The sequence below is a fragment of the Archocentrus centrarchus genome, chromosome 5 (genome assembly GCF_007364275.1).
Source record: "Archocentrus centrarchus isolate MPI-CPG fArcCen1 chromosome 5, fArcCen1, whole genome shotgun sequence".
Lineage (NCBI taxonomy): Eukaryota > Metazoa > Chordata > Actinopteri > Cichliformes > Cichlidae > Archocentrus > Archocentrus centrarchus.
In genome coordinates this window covers 27596707-27614590 of record NC_044350.1, presented here as the reverse complement: position 1 = coordinate 27614590, position 17884 = coordinate 27596707, and the positions used below count along the sequence as shown (strand labels likewise).

The 17884-nt window shown below is 40.8% G+C and overlaps 1 protein-coding gene across 1 annotated transcript; it reads right to left on the bottom strand.

Annotated features, from left to right (window-relative positions):
• Positions 1-2204: 2204 nt before the first annotated feature.
• mov10a (Mov10 RNA helicase a) lies at positions 2205-16181 on the bottom strand. Its single transcript, XM_030729725.1, has 22 exons — positions 15887-16181; positions 15703-15808; positions 15435-15610; positions 11923-12164; positions 11568-11814; positions 11333-11470; positions 11059-11221; positions 10548-10699; positions 10312-10482; positions 9187-9334; positions 8269-8430; positions 7762-7865; positions 7533-7630; positions 5815-5913; positions 5522-5627; positions 5269-5386; positions 3867-4058; positions 3705-3776; positions 3476-3601; positions 3257-3345; positions 2854-2972; positions 2205-2571 (listed from the first exon to the last, which is right to left on the bottom strand). The coding sequence occupies exons 1-22, from the start codon at positions 16006-16008 to the stop codon at positions 2507-2509; spliced, it is 3015 nt and encodes a 1004-aa protein (XP_030585585.1). The 5' UTR covers positions 16009-16181; the 3' UTR covers positions 2205-2506.
• Between the last annotated feature and the right edge of the window lie 1703 nt (positions 16182-17884).

Sequence of the window (17884 nt, the reverse complement as noted above, 5' to 3'; positions counted from 1 at the left end):
CATTAGTTTCCCTCTACATTCTCCATTCTGAGCCCACTCGCATCGCGGATAAAGACAGGCAGCTGCTTCTGTAATGTAATAAATGTGTCAACAAAGGAGTGAGCTTCCCATTCTGCATAAAATTATTCACATGTACCCCTCATAACTGTTGCTAATCTGTGCGGTGGGTGAAGCTAGATGGGAGGGAAGGGAGAGGTGGCCAACCGAGACACAAGCCAATATGATTCAACTATGCACAATAGCTGTTAGGACCAACAGGGAGATGACACAACTGAAATCACATGTAGGCCACGGCCTGGTGAACCCTCCCTTGTTTGTTTATGAGTGACTGAGTTCAGCTCTATTTTGTGGCGTTAACTGGTCACGCCCATTATCGGAATCTATTTGTTATACTGGTTAGCCCAGTCATGGAAATCATGTCCTGTTAGTGTGGATGTTTCCAGTTGGACGACATTCTTTACATGTTTGAGAAGAGCCACAGTGTGTGTGAGCAGTTTGTTTTCTTTTCCCGGTGCCTTCTCTGTTCTGGTGTGCCTTTTGGTGGTTCTCTCCCAGAGCAGATGGACTAGCTGCTGAAAGTCAAGCTGATGCTGACGAGGTCAAGAGTGACCGCTCTGACATGACAAGACTCGGTTCTTTGAATGGATTCATAAATGGTGAAAGATGTTGTTCATTCTATGCCATCATTACTTCATTTTTAAGACTTTCTATGTCAATACATCTTTGTTATCTTGGCAGATAAGCAGGAGAACTTCAATTTAAGTCATGGAAAATTATAAAATGGTTCCTTAGCATCATTGAAAAAAAAAACAGCTATGCAGCTAGAAAGATTTCCATTGATGTTTATGGCTTTGTTTTCCTCTGGAATTTTTTTTCCAGTTACAACCTATAAGATGAAAATTAGGCTTACTCACTGCAAACAAACAAACAAAAAAAAAATTGGTCTTTAAGGGTCTACATTAAATTTAAGTCAACTAAAGACATGTCAGACCATCCTCTAGTACCCATATGTGCTCGTGTCCACCCAGAATACTCAATAGTGAACTTCACCTGATAATAGCTTGATATGCTTGAAAGACCCCACTGACCGCCCTGAGGCACACTCTTCGCAGCATTCCTTCCTCCACCTCTGTTTCTCATTCATCTACTGTACAAGTCCGCTGGTTGCACGGAGGGTGGATTTTGAGTATGTGGCAAAACAGTATCTTCGGTGTTGCATGCAACCTTCTTACAATGCCAGTAAAAGCATCAAACCTACCAGTTGGCAAGGTCTGTATCTATCATACCGTAAAGCTGTATGTAATGCAAATTTAAACCCTCTGCTGGTCAAGCACATAAATTATGCTTTAAACAAGTGGGCCGGCAGAAAGGCTACAGCTCAGATTAGGTGTTGTGATTTGTTTGTTTAGTGGAGGGGGGAATTAATCACAATCACACACAAGCAACAAACTAAGGTCGTTACCTCAGATCTTTAAAGGGTGGATGCTACTTTTTAACTCTGGACCTGCATTATTGTGGATAACAAGCACACTATCTGGGCAAGTAAAACAGATATTCCTACAACTTATCAAATGAAAGGGTTTCATGGTGGTGGCATGGTGTTGGTGTGTTTTAAACTCTCGCCAAGGAATATTTGGGAATGGTATACAAATAACTGTAGCTGGGAATAGGGCATGAGGATTGAAGCATTCCCGTAGAACAGCAGAGGATCTAGTGTTGAACATATCAGAGAGCATGTACTATACTGCTGTTAATGTGTATGCCGATGATGTCCCGCTATAAGTTGTCCTCGCAATATTGATGCATGCATGAGAAATCCGTGGGTCTTTGCAGTTTTCGCACACATACAGAAGCGCTAACATCGCACACCTCTTTGGGAACAGCTTCAGCTCAATGTTGTGCAACTTTTTGTTTCTCTCGCTCTCTCTGGAAGGATTTGAAATAAATAAAGACTCCAGATTTCTATTAAAGCTCATTGTAATAATGCTTTGTAAACAGAAAGTGTTGTAGTGAATGTTTGATCTGAAGTGAACATGAACGTTGTTAATAAACTATTTTTGCGAATAGACAGACTGGTCTCCTCAGTCCATTCTTGAACACCATAATGCTATTAAAGGAAATGATCAGGTGCGATGACATGGTGCAGTATTAAATACAGTAGAGTAAAAGAGTTTATTTTATTTGGTTCTTTTAGTCTTGAATTGTTAGTTGACAGTAAGACATATGGTGATAAATTCTTGTGTAAGAAAACGTTTCTCTTCATTTCCCATCTGGGAAATTTTAGCATGTGTACAGCCATAGTTGTGCTAATTGGACTAAATTAAAAAAAAAAAAAAAAAAAAAGACCAAATATTCAGCATTTAATTTATATGCAAACTACTCTTGAAAAGGTTCATAAAAAGGATACATTCTTAAATCACATATGCTGAAGTGCTAAGAGTGAGAATAAAATAAAATACTTTAATTCATATGGACTTAATCTATCACGGCTACATCTAAAGAAATGTTAATGCTCATTTTTCCACCCAGGGTCCACATACTGCTGAAGGGCACTCTCCTCTGCTACAGGGCCTACAACAAAATGCAGAAAGACACAAGTTTAGTTTTTTTCACAACCAGAATATTTTATGTGTGAAAGGAATATTAGCTGGGCAAATGCTTTGTTCCAAATGCTTTCATATTTTTTTTAGCTGTAGCTGGTAAGAGGTTTAAGCCTGCGACCGCTGAATGTAGCCCATCCCTGTTTCTTAAAGCCTAAAGCGATATCTTTAAAAGTCTGAAAAACAGCTTAGTCTAATACAAAACTGATGAGTCTGACAGTTTCAGCTCTACTGAGGCTAAACGTGTACTAACATTCAGAATCCACATTGATTTTCAGGGTTGCCAGTTTGGACACAATATCATCTTCTCCTTCTGCGTCGCTGAAGTCAAATCCAGTGTAGCCCTTCTCCTTCACACAGTAGCTGATGAACCTGTGAATGATAAACGCAAAAAATAAAATAAATCAAAACATGAATGAGAAGTCTTTAAAAGTGCTCAGAGAGTATGCACTCCATGATAACTGAGCAAACTTTATTATCTGTAGAGGAAAACAATGTAAAACAGTCCAAAAGCTCCAGAATGACAACAAAGCGGACCTTTCGAGGTTGTTTCGTCAGCTGCTAACAGTGAGCTTTCACTCTAAGTAATCACTTTGTGTTTCCTCATTACTCAGTGTCTGCCAACTATGCTAACCCATCTCCTGTGGTTCTCTTACTTCTCCCACGTGGGGTCCTTGTTGAGGATCACAGGGTTTCCCACCACTATAAGCAGCGACCTGGCTCTCGTCAAGGCCACATTGAACCTCTACAAGTGAATACATATATATACACAAGAAAAAAAAAGAAAAAAAAAAAAAAAGAATATATTAGTAACTTACTGAATAATATATTAAAGAGGCAGCAGGTTCTTATAAGATTTAAATGATGTGACAAACCTTTTCATTTGACAAGAATCCAATATTGAAGTCTTTGTCCATTTTGACGTAGTTGATGCTGCTGCGGACGGTAGAGACCATAATGATCTTCCTCTCTTGTCCCTGAAACTCCTCCACAGAACCAACCTGATATTATAAAGAGAGAACAATAGAAATGAGCATCTTAGGACTGCATGGGGGCACCTAACCATATTAAGGGACACAGGCCGTTTACACCTGCACTGCTAACCTTGAGCTCTTTGAGATCACTCCATCGACTCAGTGCTGGGATGGACCTCAAAGCCTTCTGGATTTTCTCAACCTGTTAGCAAAGCAAGCAGTCATGGGAAGTTACAAATGACTCAACACCCCCCAATCATTTAACACAAAAATGTACACCATGCATATTCACTTGTTTTCTGTAGGGGGCGATAATTCCGACATCTTTTGCAGACAGCTTGGGGAGACCCTTCTTTCCTTGAGTTTCTATCAGTTTGTTGAGGTAGTCGATCAGAACTTCAATCTCAGACACGTTGAAAAAAGACGGACTGTTGGCCTCTCTCTCATCTTTGCCCATCACGCCATGGAAAATCACTGGAAAACCCTGTAGTGGGGTAGCTGTGTCAGTTACTCTTCTTAAATATAGTTTTAATGCAATCTGGGGATTGAATCCTTGGTGAAATTGAAAATATGAATCAAAACTACATATGAATAGTACACGTTAGCATTCCAGTTATGTCTGTTAAGTCTTAGGAAATCTTGAGCCATTACAAAATGACCTGATGCTCATGTTTTGACATGTATTGTCCAGCCATAAGAACAAACCCCATCCTCTTTCAGCTGCTCCCTTGAGAGGTCACCATAGCAGATCATCTGCTTCCATCTCACCCCATCCCCAACATCCTCTTTTGTCATAGCAACCTGCTACATGTTCTCCTTCACTATATTCATGAATCTTCTCTGTGGTGGTATTCTTTTCTTCCATCTTCAGCTCCATCTTCTGCACATATCCAAATCACCCCTAACTTTGTCTCCAAACCACTTAACCTGAGCTGACCCTCTGATATACTTTCTAATCCTGTCCCAGCAACTCTACCACCTCCAGCTCAGCCTCCTGTCTCCACCCATCCCACCCTGCCTGCACTCACTTCTTAACCTTTCTTGTGCACCATCTGTTACTTTGGATGGTTGACCCAGGTATTTAAACTCATCCAGCTTCACCACTTCTGCTTTTTGCCATTCCACCTGCCTGCCTCTCATTCACATACATCTATTCTGTCTTGCGTCTACTGACTTTCACCGATAATACCTCCACCTCACCTCTCACTTCAAATTACAACGTGTGTGAACATCATAATCCAGGAAGACTCTTGCCTAATCTCAAGTGTCAACCTGTCCATCACTACTGCAAACAAGGGGCTCAGAGAAATCATCTGTCACTCCTACCATACACTTCACAACTGTCCCGCTGTCTTCATTCATGTCCTGCACCAGTCTCACATATTTCACTGCTACTTCTGACTTCCTCATCCAGCACCACAGTTCCTCTCTTGGCACCCTATCATATGCTTTCTCTAGCTCCACAAAGACACAGTGAAACTCCTCCTGACCTTTTCTATACTTCTCCATCAACACTTTCAAAGCAGACATTATATCTGTTGGCTGTTTTAAATTAAGTATAACTAAATCTGGCTTGACTAACAAACCTTTGCAGCTCATCATATGCATTAAGATGATTTAGGTGTTGAGAAAACAAAATATTTTTGGAAATAAACAAAAATTATAAAGTAAATATAATGTTCCTGAGGCCACACCTTCTTCGGAAGATATTCCCACTTGCAGTAGGCCTCGCGCTCCCATTGGTCAGCAAACACCTGCAATTCATTCTCGTAGAACAACTCATTGGGGATTTTCAGAATGGCACTGTGAGACCTGGGTGAACGGGGGGAGGAAAAAAGAAGAAAAGCGAAACAAAGCAAAAAAAAAAAAGAACTGGTGATCAACACAGCAGCACTGAACAAGTAGCTCTGACAAGCAAAATGAAGCACTACAGGCTGAGAGACACACCTGTAATTTCGCAGCAGTTTGGTGACAAAGCGGGTGTCAAAATGTCCATCTGTATTTTTCTGATATAACGGATTATATCTCATCAGCCTCTCCAGTAGAGAAAGTCCTGAAGAACATTCACGTTGTAGACTTTAATTCATGTTAATCTGAGAAAAGCTCTAATAAGTGAAGCAACACTCAACATTCATTTGATCCTAAATGTTTATCAGTTAAAGCTGCCAGGGTTATGCGGTGAAATAACTAATGCCGTTTTAATCAGAAAGAGAAAAATGAAATGAGACCACTTATCTTACCGAGTTCGTGCTCTAGCGATAAAGGAGATCGAAGGATTGGTCCCAGCTGCTTAGGATCTCCTGCCAACACCAGCTGACCCTTCTCTGCACTGAGCAGACCTGCGGAACGACATAAAAACACCCCATGAGTACGTAACAAGGTGCATCAATTTCAACACTTGCAAGTTATGACCTTTAGTCACAAGGAACCCATTTTCTGAGGGAGTGTAATATGCAAGACTAGATTAATTTACTGCTACTCTGACTTAAGGTCACTATAGATTTTGAAATTTGTAGTGCAGAATTTGTAAGCTGTGAAAGTCTTCAGTTCACTCATCACTCATTTTTACAGGCTTTAGCTACAAAAAACAAAGACAAAAAAGGGAAAGTTCCACAAATGCCAATTATATTCTGTCTGTACTGATGAATGGCACTAATTGCATGAAGTTGTGTGCTTTCAGAGAAGAGATAAGCAGCTGAAATGTGGATAAAGTTCTGTAAACAGACAGATACTCTATTGTACTTATTCTGAGAAGGTATATTACATCCTGCAGCAGAAATTCTGACATTTTTAATGTTGTCTTCAGAATAATCCCTATAAAAATAGTGAGACACATAAATAAGACACGGTTAATACTGAAATGACCCACAACATTCTAAAGATTGAAATAGTTGAATGTAAGATCCATGTACTTCAACAGATTTAATGAAAAGAATTGATTTGAAAAGAAAGTTGGATGTAAGAGTCTCAAATTTTTCAGGCTTCACAAAAGGACTTTATTTATAGAGCATCAATTCACAGCAACACAATCACACGCCCCCCTATGAGCAAACACTTGGCAACAGTGAAAAATTCCCTTTAAACCCATTTAACCTCTGGCTCAGAGAGGGGCAGCCATCCACCGCCACGGGTTGGGGATGCAGGGAAAAAGAAGAGGGCATAGACAGACAAGACAAATGGTGCACTATGGAAGAGAGAGCCAGAGTTTAATAATTACAAATGATTAAATATAGTAGTGGTGTGTAAACATACAGACGGGTGAAGAAACACTCAGTACATAATGGGTCACCCCTTACAGTATGACTAAGGGATGGGTCGGGTTCACCAGATCCAGCCCTAAATATTAACTATCAAAAAGGAAATTTTTAAGTCTAATCTTAAAAGTAGAGGGGGTGTCTGTCTCCCAAATCCAAAGTGAGAGCTGATTCCATAGTAAAGGGGCCCGATAGCCAACGGTTCTGCCTCCCATTCTACTTTTAGAAACCACAAATAAATCTGCAGTGTGAGAGTGACGTGCTGTGTTAGCATAATAAGGTACAATGAGGTCTTTAAGATATGACAGGGCCTGATTATTCAAGATTTTGTATGTCAGGAGAAGGATTTTAAATTACATTCTGAATTTAACAGGAAGCCAATGAAGAGAAGCTAATATGGGGGAAATATGGTTTCTATTTCTAGTCCCATGTAGTACTCTCGCTGCAGCATTCTGGATTGACTGAAGACTTTTCAGGGAGCTTTTTGAGCAACCTTATAATGATGAATTTCAATAGTCCAGCCCAGAAGTCATAAATGTGTGAGCTAGCTTTTCAGCGTCACTCTAATTTTAAGTTTCTAATTTTAGCAATACTGTGCAAATGAATGAAGGCAGTCCAACATATTTGATAAATGTGCATGTTGAAGGAGATGTACTGATTTAAAAAAAAAAAAAAAAAATGTAGTTCAAATATTAATAACTTACCTGCAATAGCAATGACACACTCTGGCTCCACAGCCTGGCCTCCCTCATCCACAAACACATGTGAAAAATGGCCAACTGGGATTCCTACAGACACAAGCCTCAAAAAGACAGAAACACACAGCAGTATGTGCAAGTGTAACATGGCTCATGACACAAAAATGTGCCAAATGTCAAAGTGCTTAAAAACAGACCATGATGGATACTTTATGTGCCAGCAACCGGCTCTTACCTGCCAGCTGTGACCATAGTTGCAACTATGACTTTGTATTTCATCATAACTTCTTTCTCTGGAAACACAAAGCTGTCTTGTTTCTCGTCCCAGTTACAGCATTTCTGAAAGAACCAAAATATATGAGAAGAAAAAACAAACAAACAAAAAAAAAAACCTTTCCATCCATCCATCAACAGTCTGTCTGCTGCAGCTTCTGTTGGCCCGCATATTTATGCACTTCACAGGAAGAATTCTGTTTTTGGTTGTTCGGGGGATCAACAAGCAACTACTACGAGTTGTGCAGATTACCAAAACGATTACAATCACTGATGTTTATCAGTGGAATCACGAGGAATCTGGTGAAAATACGGGCCTGCTTGTTGGGCTTGCTGAGACAAGAGAATATGTTTGCATACCATTTCACATTATGGCCCACGGACATCATGGACACACAGTTACTGAATTGGATCATCTTAGTCCACAGTGAAGTGTTGGAATAGAAGAAGAATAATGCTCAACACTCACCAGTAGACCCTTGGGGACACTGTTTGGGTCTCGGCTGCTGGCGTATACTCGGTAAACCTGATGAGAATCTATGTTCACTTGCAGTCTCTCACAGAGCAGGTCACACGCACTGTTTGAAGGTGCACAGGCGAGAATGCGCGCTGACGGATCTGCCCTGCTGACCTGACAGAGCAAGCAAAATAAGAGTTATTACTTAATAATGACAGGCTTGTATGTGAACACATAATGTGATGTGTAGGGAGCCACAGGCCCCCGCTTTACACCCAGCAGGGATCCAGGCCACAACTGTCATTTTGAAGGGCACCTAACCCAGCAGATCTGCACAGAATTCAAAGTATACTGCACCAAGGACATACTATAGGACTAACGTAACCATGCTTACAACATGGATAACATAATAAATTAGAGCTTGTTGAATTTTACAAGCCCATCACGGTCAAGTTCTCTCTCTCTTTTTTTTTTTTTTTTTTTAAATTGAAATTTAATTTGAAAATATGTGAGTAATGTGCATCCATCCACTTTTCCAGTTCAGAGTCACCGGCTGGCTGAAGCCTAATAATCTGCCAGCCCTATGATGGACTGGCAACCTGTCTGGGACGTATCCACGACAAGTGGGATGGCTCTAGTCCTCCAGTGGCCCTGAATTGGACAAGTGTAATAAAGAAAACATCAAATATGGTAAGTAGAATCATCACAAGATCCTACTCAAAGTGAAAAGATCAAATGTCTTGTTTTAAAATTAAAAAAAAAAAAAAAAAAATTTAAATGCAAGAGCGAAAAAAAAGAATACATAAGTTTTCTGTCAACTGGCAAATCATAACTGATTCATACAAATCTTCAATGCATCTGTGCAGGAGGCTGGATAAAGGAACTGGTTTTCAGGGTACAGACCAATAATGCATTTTTAACACTTTCTACCTGACTGATAGCTTCAACCACAGTGATCGTCTTTCCAGTTCCAGGAGGTCCAAACACAAGGTGAGGAGCAGGTTTTGATGAGCCCGCTACGATGCGCTGGACCGCAGCGTGTTGCTCCGGGTTGTTTTCCAGCTGTCGATTGAACATTCTGGAGAGCCACGTAGAAATAAATTTTATATTTTTTTTTTCCCCCCAACATGCAGCAAAAAGACATGCAAACTGTGTGTGTAAAAACCTATTACGTGTGTTGTGCCCATTTGGTTTATGGCATTAAACCAAAGAACAGTATTCCCTCCTGTTAATGCAATATAGTGGCTAAATGCCCAGGAACAAAACAGACAAATGCTGAGCCCACGCTCTCACTTTTAGACGCTCACCATTCTCATACCACCAATGGCTGATGTAGAGAAAAGTGAGTTACAATAATGTAGAGAAAATTAAAGTGCATACTAGAAGTTCTGCAGATAGTGTGTCAATAAAGTTTTGATTTTTGCAATGTTTCTTAAGTGAAAGAAGACTGAGCTTTGAAATGTGAGATTACTACCTTTTGCTGCTGAACCTTATATGCTGTCTGACACTGACAAGCAGTCTTCCTTAGTCCATCTTCAACTGAACGCAGCAGCTAGGCCACTAACAAGAACTGAATGGTGTGCACACATCACCCTGATTCTTGATTCCCTTCACTGGCTTCCAGTGACATTCAGAATCCATTTTATTAATAACACATAAAGCCCTACATGGCCAGGCTCCTGCATATACAGCCGAGCTTCTAAAACCTCTCCAATCGTCTGATCAGGATCTCCTCAATACTCCACACTCTTATTTAAAACCAGAGGAAATCACACTATTGAAGTTTTACCTTCTAAAATTTGGAACAGCCTTCCTCAGCCCATCAGGTCAGCTGAATCTGTGGTTTGTTTTAAATGACTGCTGAAGACTAAACATGCGTGGCTGCATGTTTGAATATGTACACTTATCTTTAATGAGTTTTTAATGTGAAGCACTTTGTAACTGTGCATTAAAAAAAGTGCTATACAAATACAATAGTCACTATTACTATTATTATTAAAGATAGTTAAGTTTTGTGTTTATAGGTGATTCCATACATAAAAATAAGCACCAGACCTGAGTTTAGGCATGGGCACACTAGCCACTGCTGCACCTGATGGGAACAACACCTCTCCAAGTTGATGTTTTACTGCCAGGTCCACCGCCCGATGCTGCAGCTTCAAAGGGTATCGGTTGATAGTAAACTCCACGTTAAACTTCATATTGCTGATAAAAATCTGCAACAACCTGAAATGAGTAAAAAGTGAGTCACAGTTTCTTATTCTGGATTCTATCGTTATTCTAGCTCATACCTTTTTGAAAAGCCCAGCTTCACACTGTCCAGCTCTACTTTGTGAACATATCCGGTATACACAGTGATGGGCTCGACGGTGTCCTCAGATTTGGACACTCTCAGACAATCTCCTCGAAGTACAGATGGCCGATTCTCAGCGACACCAGGAACCTGTTGACGGGCATCAATGTTGGGCCATTCATGTGTTTTATAAAAGATAACTACAAGCCTGCAGGTGGCTCAAGATTCAACAAGATAAGCTAAATAAACAAATCTGGGTGTGAGAACTAGAGCATAAATTCATGTGCTTTAAACACTGTACAGGTAAAACAGAAGGAAGATCACCTCCCTCCTTCCCTTCCTTTGGAATACAAAGACCCAAACAAAAAATATGCATTCTGAAGTTAACTGCCAAGAAGCACAATTTACAAATTAATTCAATGCTTCAAAGATGCCAGCTGCCCCAGAAAAAACAGAGCCACTGCATAAACAAAGCATAGCAGACTGTATTCTAATTAAAATCTCTTTACTCTGAGCTTGAGGAGTTTTCTGTTGCCTTGGTCTTGAGTCATGGTTTGATTGTGGAGATCATACTTTCGGATGTCAAACTCCATCTGTATCTCTTCCAGGTGTAGTAAGAGGTGAAATCGATGCGAGTAGTTCTTCATCTTTAAGGTACAATTGAGGAGACTCCTGGATATCAGTGCAGAGGTAAACAGTGTGTTTAACAGGGGGTTAATACCATAAAAACACTGAATGTACAAAAGACACAGCCGATTGTAATGAACTGGGCGGCTTCCTCACTTCACTGATGGAAGTTTCTGTTTGGCAGTTGGAGAGAGGTACTCAGAGTCTTCCATTCTTTGCCTTGCCAGACCCTTCAGGTAATTTTGGTACCTGTACTCTCCTAATTTCACTGCTGTCTTCAGCTGGTGGACAGAACTGCAGAGAATAAAACAGTGTTGGTAACCATTTGTTGATCTAAAGTCCAAATGAGGAAAAAATACTTCAAAGTATTTTCAATCAGTTTTTAAATTACCTCTCAGGTGGTACTCCATCTACTATAATGCTGTCAACAGGCTTATAAGTGTCCACCCGAAATGGTTTATAAGGAGCCACAGGCCCCAGCTCCACAGCCAGTGGAGTATGGGCTGCGGCTTCTATCTCCCTGACAATGCAGAAGGGCGCCGACGCAGGTAAATCTGGGCAGAACTCAAAGTACATGGTGGCAGGGAAATGGCCATAGTGGTTCAGCATGTACCGAACTACAACGTCATAGCTCTCTCCTGGAGGGAAAAGGGGAACAAGGAAGGAAGTAGGGAAGAATTTATGAACATTAGCTTCAGTCTGTTTTGTCATATAAAAAGGAAGAGGAAAGGTCCTCAATGTCTCACCAGGACAGAGGAACAGCGGAGACGCTCTGGTCACTCTCCTTTCGTCCTCTAGAGTGAAACAGCGTATCCTGTGCAGGGCAGTGTAGTAGGTAAAGTGGATGCAGTTGGTGCCCTTATTGACAATGTGGAACTTGACAAGGAACGGCTCCCGCAGGCGAGTCACAGTGAACTGGACCTTCCCACCGCTCGCCACGGGGTCTGAAGTGATCTCAATGCCACCCTTATCAGCTGTGAGCCCTTTCCTGTAGGAGAGGCATGATCAGGCTGCAATATTATCAATGGTAAGACAAGCTGGTGTGAATACACTGCAAAGCCAGTGCACCCTGGTAGTTAAAATATAATGCAGCTGCAGCTTTCCCTAATTCAGCCTGATTAGAGACACATGCAGGTCACCGACCCCACCTTTCTCACCATTTTTCTCCCTTGACTGTCTACTGGTAAACAGATACAAGGTAATTTGTCAGAAATCTTATTATTTATATCTTTATTGTCTAATGTGTTTCTGCTCATTTAACTGAGCTTTTTTTTTTGTTTCAGACTAATGTGCTTTATTCTGTCAAGCCTAAAGACAACACTCTCAATTACCGATAATTAATGAGACCATCGTGCAAAGGGCACAATTAGGAGAAGTAAGTTTCTCAGATAATTTTAAACCTGCACATCTCTAATGTGGAGACAGTCCAGAGATTGTTTCCAGCAGAGACGAGGCTAACCCTCCCAGACATTTATTAGAGAACTGTAGAATTGATGAACCTTAGCTGTTTAACTATACAGCTGATCCTGAAAAGAAGCATTATCAGAGTTTTTTCCCCCTCCATAGTGGATTCATCTCATACAATGTACTGGGATACTAAATGAATGTAATGACACTGAATGATATCAGTATTTGTGTGTTTAAAAATAATAATTCCCAAACTGGCAGCAATTTTTAGTCAAATATAGTAATACTTGATTAAGACTGATGCACAGTTAAAACACTGCACTGGGCTGCATTCGAAAGTCAAAAAAAGGCTCATCAACACCAAAAAAAAAGACAGCTTTAAAAGCTCTGGAAAGTCACCAGAGTGGGAACCATTTTATCCTTTCTCATCTCATCATCCATTATCATCATCTTTTATCTTTTTCCTTTAACATGTAGGTCGAAAAACAAAAGTGCTCATTATCAGTTCTAAAAAGGGAAAAAAAAAAATAACACCTCCTGATAAAGCTGATTCTCAAGAATATCATGGGTTTTTTTTGTTTTTTTTAGCAGCTCTTTCCTTGTTTACTCTAACTCCCTTTTTCTGGGAGTCGGTCTCCTCTGTCTCGTCTGCAGTTGGTTCAAAGTGAAGCAGAAAGACTCCTCACTGATACCAAGAAGAGAAAACAGCTCTCCCCTGAACTGGCCTCCCTACACAGGGTTACCAATCAAAAATAAAATATGCAAGCTTTGATTCTTCTTTGTGAAGTTGTAAAGTTTCCTAAACGTTTACTTTTTTTTTTTTAATGAGTTACCTGTATGTGAAGTGCTTATGAGCTAAAACACTATGGTCACAATTCTTCATATTTTAAAATATGAAGAATTGAGAGATTAGCAAGAGCGCGTTACACCCTTATCAATAATGTGTGCTTGCATATCACTGACAGGCAAATGCACCCTGAGTCTGCCATTTAATCTGCTTTTGATTTTCAAAAGAATTGTGACCAAGATACCTCCTTAAACAGATAGAAACAGAAAAAAATTAACTTGTCAGTGCCCTCTGGTGGACCAACTATGTAACAATGTCTCTTTTAAGGCCCCCTTCCACTACTTGTGGTCTCCCCGCTCCCTCCCCCCTTTTCCTGTGTATGAGTCAGAGCGGCTGATCAGTGTTAGCAGGCATCTTACTTTAATTCATGATTATTTGTCTGAACTTTAAGATGATACATAACTCTAAATTATCCCAAAGTTAGTCTGCTTTTTCTTAGCAGCATTTATGCAATAAGATATACGCTCTCCAGTCACTTCATTAGGTACCTCAAATGCCTGTTAATGCAAATCTTGAATCAGCCAATCACATAGTAGCGACTCAATACATTTTGGCAAGTAGACATAGTCAAGGTGACCTGCTGCATCATGGTTGTTGGTGCCGCTGCTGATCTGCTGGGATCTTCCCACACTGCTGTCTCTAGGGTTTACAGAGAGAAACCATCCAGAGGGCGGTGGTTCTCTGTGCAAAAATGCCAGAGGGAAAAGGAAAAGGGCCAGACTTCTTTGAGCTGATAGGAAGCCAACAAGTAACTGAAATAACCACTTGCTACAAACAAGGTATGCAGAAGAGCGTGTTTGAACATACGGCACATCCAACCTTGACACGGATGAGCAAGCGCAGAAAGGAGAACAGCAGGTGTCATTCCTGTCAGCTCAGAGCAGGAAGGTGAGGCTACAATTCACACAGGGTCACCAAAATTAAACGATATAAAATTGGAACACGTTGCCTGATCTGATGAGCCTCAATTTCTGCTGTGACATTCAGATGGTAGGATCAGAAACGCAAACAACATGAAAGACCACCTTGCATCAACAGCTCAGGCTGGTGGTTTTGTAAAGATGTGGCAGATATTTTCTTGGCACAGCCTACCTGAGTATTGTTGCTGTCCAAGTCCATTCCTTTATGACCACAATGTACCCATCATATGATGGCTGCCTCCAGCAGGATAACACACCACATCACAAAGCTCAAATCATGTCAAACCTATTTCTTGAACATGACAGTGAGTTCACTGAACTCAAATGGCCTCCACAGTCACCAGATCTCAATCCAGCAGAGCACCTCTGGGATGCGGTGGAATGGGAGATTAATATCACGGATGTCCAGCAACTGTGTGATGCCATCATGTCAATATGGAGCAGAATGTTTACAGCACCTTGCTGAATCTATGCCAGGAAGAATTAAGGCAAAAGGGATTAAGCCCAGTTCTAGCAAGGTGTGACTAATAAAGTGGTTGCTGAGTGAAAATGTATTATTAGCCAACACTGGCTGATATGTAACTAATAATCAATCTCATCCGTCATGGAATTTCTTTTACCTCTCCGAGCTAGTCCCAGGGTAGAGTACACTCCGCACAGGTCACATCCCAGATGAGATTCTTTAATATACAGACACAAACACTACCAGAAATTTGTGCTACATTGACACCTATGAGTCTTTTGTCTGTGAGAGGAAACTGACAGTCATGGAAAGAACATGCAGACTTTAATCACACACACACACACACACACACACACACACACACACACACACACACACACAAATATAAATAAATGTTTGTGACTCAGTGCCACGTTTCTTCAGCCAACCAGACCAACAGGCCCTGCTCCTGTATTCTTAACCTAATGTGACCTTTGCTTTATTGTTACATCGTGCTCCTACTTCAGTAAGCAAATTCAGACTGTATAAGGGCAGGTCTGAGAATTGCATAAGAAGCAATAAAATTTTACAGCATCGCGGGAGTTAGAGAAACATGCAGCACTAACTCAAAGTTTATTTTACCTGTTCACCTTCAACTTGCGAAGGATTTCTGAAGCAAGTTTTTTCTTTGGGGTCAGCACAGGTGTCACAGGGGTGGAGGAGGCAGCAGGTGACTCAGCCGGCGTCTGAGGGCCAGAGCTGAGACTGTGTGGCTGGGGGGCCCGGGGCCTCCTCCACTGGTCACAGTATACTCTAACCTACAAAAATACCACACATGTCATCACTATTATGCCATCCATTGACTAACATATGGCACCGGGGAAACTTATACTCACTGATTATGTGTTACCTGAGGTTTGGCATTTATGTAGACTTTCCCCTGCCTTATCTGGGCTTTGTTGAATTTCACAAGAGCAAAGATAACATTGGAAAAGTTGGGATCTTTAATTCCTTCTCTGTGAACACAAGAAAAAGAGGCTGTTGGACACAAGCCAGACCGGGTGCGTGGGACACACGGTGTTTATGCAGCCTACCTGCCCCGAAATTCAGAGTTGTAGATGTCTTTAAGTTCCTTTTTGCTAAAGTTGGATATCCTGTCTCCCAGAAATTCAATGAAGTCCAGTCCAGATTCAAGCGAGTCTTTAAGCGACGGCATGTCGACGAGCTTTTACAGGCCGCGATCACCGACCGTCAACTGACCGAAAGTGAGGAAGTTCATCTGCTGGAAAATAACCTCTGTTTCCTCATGTATTAATATGCCTGCTCGGTGTAAATGTGCTCCAACAGCTAGGAAATTTCCACGTGCTGCGTATTTCCACGCAATTTATGCACGCAGTCAGCGTTTGGAAACTTAGCGATGATTTCTTGTTAATTTTCTTGTTTAAAATATTCATTAAGTCATATATAAATCTACTATTGTGCGCATGTAGCGCAAAACCCGGGCTGATGAACGCTCGCCAATGGTCCCAGTCAGGGAACACCTGTAACTGCGCTTCACAAGAAGAGCGAAAAAACTTCCGCACAGAGCAAAATCCTTTATGTAGCTGCTCGAAAACCGACTTTTTTACGGCGAAGTGTTCGGTCTCTAAATGCTTTAATAAAGTGCATAAATTAAAACTTTCACTTATGGTCTTAATGACAAAGGGGTTGCGAAAGCTGCCTCAGACCTGTTATTTGTGCGCACTCCCTGGACGGGATTATATAACCACTGGCAGAGCAGCTACAGGAGTCCTGCGTGTGGTGCTGGCCTGTAAAACTGTGTTTCCGTCGATTTCATTGAGCTGAAAAAGAGAAAAATTTATAGCTTTTCTGATAACTAATGCTCATAATAAGGGCTACAGCTGAGACGAGAATTTTTTTGTTTTTCGATCAAATGGCAAAGACTGAGTTCCGCACGTTGTTAAATTGGTCCATAGCGAACAATGATATTTAATTTGCATTGATAGAAAATCACGAAAAAATCTACAGTTTGTATGTTGTCTTGAAAAATTACTTAAATTATTAACTGACAGTCAAAATTAGGGCTCCAGCCAACCAATGTTCTCATTATTTTTGCATCTACAAACAGTCAGCACTGCTTGCTCATTCTTGAGACAATCTTTTTATTGTATAATAACAAGTGTCCGTATATTATTATTTTTTGGTAATTAAAAGGAGAAAATATTTTTAAAAATGCACGGTACATGTGTAGCAAAGGATAAACTGTAATTGTTGTGGTTTATGCCACAATTAAAAGCAAACACAATCTGACTAAACGAAGAAAACATAAACTTATTTTATTCTCATTGACCCCATTTAATGATGAATATCAGTGCACAAACCCAGGTAATTCTAATAGGTGCACTAACTTCTTCTTACTACTGTTAACTAGACCACTTTACTTCTGCCTTTTTTAAATAGATATATATCTTCATAAATTGCTCACAATAGGTTCTGTCTGCATTCCAAAGGTCATTGTGCATAAAAAAAAAAAAAAAAACACTGCAGAATAATGATATACACTATATTGCCAAAAGTATTTGCTCACCTGCCTTCACATGTATATGAATTTGAATGACAGCCCATTATTAATCTGAAGGATTTAATATGACGTCGGCCCACCCTCTGCAGCTATAACAGCTTCAGCTCTTCTGGGAAGGCTTCCCACAAGGTTTAGGAGTGTGCTTTGGGGAATTTTTGACTGTTGTTCCAGAAGTGCATTTGTTAGGTCAGATACTGATGTTGGATGAGAACACCTGGCTCGCAATCTCTGCTCTAATTCATTCCAAAGGTGTTCTGTCCAGCTGAGGTCAGGACTCTGTGCAGGCCAGTCACGTTCTTCAACTCGCTCATCCATGTCTTTATGGTCCTTGCTTTGAGCAGTGGTGCACAGTCATGCTGAAACAGGAAGGGGCCATCCCCAAACTGTTCCCACAAAGTTGGGAGCATGAAATTGTCCAAAATGTTTTGGTATGCTAAAGAATTAAGAGTTCCTTTCACTGGAGGGGCCGAGCCCAGCTCCTGAAAAACAACCCCACACCATAACCCCCCCA